Source organism: Mastomys coucha, unplaced genomic scaffold, assembly GCF_008632895.1.
Source record: "Mastomys coucha isolate ucsf_1 unplaced genomic scaffold, UCSF_Mcou_1 pScaffold4, whole genome shotgun sequence".
NCBI classification, from domain to species: Eukaryota; Metazoa; Chordata; class Mammalia; order Rodentia; family Muridae; genus Mastomys; species Mastomys coucha.
Window position 1 is genome coordinate 4,880,840 of NW_022196910.1, and position 4,903 is coordinate 4,885,742.

The 4,903-nt window shown below is 39.1% G+C and overlaps 1 protein-coding gene across 5 annotated transcripts in view; it reads left to right on the plus strand.

The window, feature by feature from the left end:
- LOC116075761 (zinc finger protein OZF-like) overlaps positions 1-4,329 on the plus strand; it is a 16,393-nt gene extending 12,064 nt beyond the window's left edge. For all 5 annotated transcript variants that reach the window (XM_031349107.1, XM_031349111.1, XM_031349110.1 and 2 more), the window contains one exon: positions 229-4,329. In XM_031349107.1, the coding sequence (XP_031204967.1) occupies positions 229-1,474 (1,246 nt within the window). In that variant the 3' untranslated portion in view covers positions 1,475-4,329. The remainder of the gene's footprint in view (positions 1-228) is intronic.
- The last annotated feature ends 574 nt before the right edge of the window (positions 4,330-4,903 follow it).

Here is a 4,903-nt window from a genome sequence, read left to right on the forward strand (position 1 = left end):
AAAAAAAAAAAAAAATTGTAATGGTAATAAACTCAATGCCTTTTTCCCTGTCTTGGGACAGGCCTAGTTTGTGCTCAACTCACTCACTTTCTGCCACTGTCTCCTGAATACTGACTGCACTAACAGCTAGAGGCCACCAAATCTATCGTGTAGTACCTACCTAGTCATAGAACAGGAATAATGCCTCTCTCTCTCCCCCCGCCCCCTCTCTGTCACCCTTTCCCTTAGAATTCAGGTGATTGAGAAATTCCGTGACTATGAACATGGTAGTCAGTGTGGAAAGACCCACCAACAGATGACAGAGCATGTTAATGGGGAGAGTGACCCTGCAACCACAGTCTATGGAAGCAGTGTGAATGTAAAAGACATCAGTGGTCCCTCATCCTCAGATACGCTCCTTAGAGGTCAAAAGGAAGAGAAACCATACAAATGTCAGGGATTCGTGGAAAAGGCTATCAAACATGAAAAATGTTGGAAAGACGTTATTTATTCTGAATCCTTCCAGACGCTCGAGAGGGTTCCTGCCACAGAGAACATTTGTGAAAATAAACAAACCAATGAATCTTATAGGAATCTTACTTCTCATCAAGTTTATAAGAGAACTCATACTGGAGATAAACTACATGAGTATAAACAATTTGAGAAAACCTTAAAGGGAGAAAATTATATTCAAATATATGAAACGATCCATACTGGAGAAAAACCATTTGAGTGTAAGCAATGTGGAGAAGCCTTTGTTAATTCCAGTCACCTGACCAAACATCAGAGAATTCACATGAGAGAGAAAACATACTCATGTAGACATTGTGGTGAAACTTTCCTGTATTCCATGGCCCGTCATAATCATGAAAAAACACACAAAAGAGAACGGAGTTTCATATGTAAACATTGTGGGAAAGCATGCATTCATTCTTATCAACTTCTTCAACATGAAAGACGTCACACTCGAGAGAAACGTTATACATGTGATCAATGTGGCAAAGCATTTAGAAGGTCCTCAAACCTTCACAAACATGAAAGAATTCACAGTGAAAAGAAACGTTATGCATGTAAACATTGTGGGAAGGCCTTTATCAGTGCGGGCAACTGTTACAACCATGAACGAATTCACACTGCAGAGAAGGCCTATGTTTGCAAACAGTGTGGCAAGGGATTTACACTTTCCTCATACCTTCGAAAACATGAAAGAATTCACACTGGAGAGAAGCCCTATACATGTAAATATTGTGGGAAAGCCTTCACCCATTCTAGTGCTCATTACAGGCATGAAAAAATTCACACTAGAGAGAAACCGTATGTCTGTGTAGAGTGTGGGCAGGCATTCACCTTTTCCAAATCCCTTCAAATACATGAAAGAACTCATACTACGAGAGAGAAATTCTACAAGTGTAACCAGTGTGGGAAAACATTTACATGTTTCTTACACCTTCGAAGGCATGAAAGATCTCACAGTGGAAAGAAACCCATTGGGTAGAACTTGTACCTGTGTAAGCTGTGTGTTAACTTGTTTTTGAGAATATTTATTTATCACTTATTTGTTTATTTTGCATGAGGTTTGGGGCAAGGATACACTCATGCCTGAGTGGACATGTGGGGAGCAGCAGACAGCTTTCTGGATTCAGTTGTCATATTTTCATTATGTGAGTCCCAGTGATGAAGCTCAGATTCTCAGTCTCAGCAACATTACCCTTCTAAGCCATCCCACCTGCAATTAACTTGCTCTTTTATGAATGACATTTCTTAAAAAGGTTTTATATTTTGTAGTTTTCTGTGTGCGCTTTCTCCAAAAGACAAATGGATAGATGGGGCTTGAAAGATGGCTCAGTAGTAGTTTACCTTCTGTGCTTGCAGAGGACCTGGGTTCAATTCACAGCACCCATGTGGTGACTCACAGCCATCCGTAACTCCAGTTCCTGGTGATCTGACACCCTCTTCTGGGCTCTCAGCATTGCATATACATACATACAGGTGAAATGCATAAGGTAATAAGCCTTTAAAAGATTGGAGATATACTGGGCATAATATAAAACTGATAAGTGTAATTTTCCCCATATGTGCAAGCGTACATAGACACACACCTGCTGTTGCATCAGGCATCATAGTGTATGCCTTTTATTGCAACACTGTGGGGACAGAGGGTAAAAAATTACAACACTGAATATAGTGTGAGAATTAAGAAAAGATCATTTCCAACCAAATTAAATTGTCATTGTTAAAACATGAGAGATCCAGGTGTGCTGGCACACACCCTTAATTCCAGCACTTGGAAGGAAGGAAGAGTTAGGCAGGTCTGTCTGAGCTCCAGGGATACTCAGACCCTGTCTGAAAAAAGGGGGTGGGGCTCTTCAGTTTAACATAACTACTTCAAAGTCAGCCTGAGCTACATGGAACTCAGAACAGGAATGTTGTGAAGAGGTAAATATTCTAAATTTTCCTTTAAGATTGGATTTGCAAAAGTGAGTGCAAATACCATAAGTAAATTAACATATGTAAATAAAACATTGCTGAAGTGACCTGAAAGAATTAAGTAAAAGTTATGCATGTTTATAATATTTGCCTATTCTTACTCAAGACTTCCTGATTGTATAATACTTCTTTTTTCATTGAAAGTATAACTTAGTGAATTAATTTAAGTACGGTTGTACATGACTGTCATCCTGCTGTATGTAACTGAGACAGGAGAGTAAACTTGAGCTTATATTTGAAGACCATGAAGACCCCACCTTAAGGAGCAAAAACAAACTCTTTGAATTGTGGTAATGGAACTTAAGCCAAGTCAATTGTGTTTGAGCCAGGTAAACTGATGGTGTTTATGGGTGGTGGTAAGTCATGAGGTGATGCTCTACCCTTTACTGTAGAGCTATATTGAGTTCATTGAATTGAAATGCATTTATAATCTGGCAGGCTACATTTGTAGACACTTTGTAAAATTGCAGTTGTTTATCATGTGGGTCCCAAATGTACATTTGGATGTCAGGGAACAATCTCCTTAACGCGTGAGTCCTGAAGATAGCACTCAGGTTGTCAAGCTTATGGGCATATACATTTTTCACCAGCCCATTAAGTAGTTTTTGAATAGTTGTATTTGATGTGAGATTGAAAATGTATCAGTGTTAGTTTTTTGTTGTGTGTTGTTTTGTTTTGTTTTTTAATACAGAGTATCCCTAGCTGTCCTGGTACATGCTCTTTATACCAGGCTGGGCTCAAACTCAAGAGATCTGCCTGCCTCTGCCTCCCAAGTGCTGTATTATAGGCATGTGCTACCATAACCCAGTGTGATGTGTATTTTCTCCAAATAACACAATTTTTGGTTTTTGTTATTTGTGTGTGTGTGTGTGTGCGCGCGCGCTATATATGTGATATATTTGTGGTTAGTGCAGATGTATAATAAGAGTGGAGGTCAGAAGATAACCTTCAAGAGTTGGCACCTTGACAGATTGGAGACCTGCTTAGCCCTGCCACCAACACCAAATAAGATTTTTTCTTACATTTTTTTGAGCACTGTAGCTAATTATAAGGAATATTTTCTAGTATTAAAAATGTTGCACACACATTTCAACTGTTAAGAGCATGTTATGATGCCTCACAGGATCTGAGTTCCCAGAACCTGTGTGCAGCAGCTCACAGCCACATCCAACTCCAGCTATGCTAGATCCAATATACCTGACTTCCAAGGAGACCAGCACTCATAATTACATACCCACCCAAACCGACCACCATTCAGTGTAGTTTGGTTTTGTTATTGAGTAGTACTAAGGGGTTGAATATAATTATATCATTTTAAATAATTTTCTTACTTAGAAAGCTGTAATGAGAGGACATAAATCATATGTACAAATTAATCTCATCTCAAAAAATGTTAGATGCAGAATATGTGGGCACACTCCTTTAACCCCCAAATTGGCAGATTTTTGAGCTCAAGACCCACCTAGTCTACATAGGAAGTTCCATAAGACTGATTTCTCATAGGAGTTCATAAAGTATATTGGATTCTGTTTTCCATCAGTATCTTGTAGCTTCATAAGACTTACAAGACAACATTCAAATCAGTTATGGTAAGGAAAAAATGTAAATGAGATTTGGCACACAAACTAGTGAACATTATTCCATAGCCTATACTGTTAATGCTTCAGTTACTTGGTGTAAAGTTGGTTAAAAACATGGAGATTTTTTAAATAAAGTATTCACTGTGTGTAATCTGTATAGTACCAGTTTTGTCCATGTGGACACACAGTTGTTGTAACTACAGAGATCACTACTGCTATTCATAGTCATCAGAAAGTACAATTCAGCATATTGTTATCCAACAAGAAATTCAGCTTTAAAAGACCCAGGTTTCCTTGCCTTTTTTTTTTTACACCCTTTTATTAAAAATAGATTATTTTCTCATATGCTATATTCTAATTGCAGTTCCCTCCCTCTACCCCTCTCATGTCCTCCCTCTCCTCTGGATCCGCTCCCTTCTCATTAGAAACAAACAGTTTTCTAAGAGATAACAACCAAATGACAAAATCATCAAATTGAAGCTGGACAAGTCAACCTATCAGAAGAAATAGAGCCCCAAGAACAGGCACAGGAATTAAGAGGCCAACTTCTTTGCTTAAGTCCAATAAAGATAGTAAGCTGGAAGCTGTAAAATATACACATAAGACCTGATGCAGACCCACCTAGGACCTGTGCTTGCTGCTTCTGTCTCTGAGTTCATATGAGCTTTGCTCTGTTGATTTAGAGGGTCTTGTTCTGGTGACATCCATTTCCTCTTGCTTTTATACTCTGCCACCTCTTCCTTGGGGCTCCCTGACCTCAGGGGTGTGTGGCTGAGACATCTCATTTAGAGATATGTATTCCAAGGGTCTCTAATGTCTGTCTCTGGGTCTCTCTCTCTCTTACCTCCTTCCCTCCC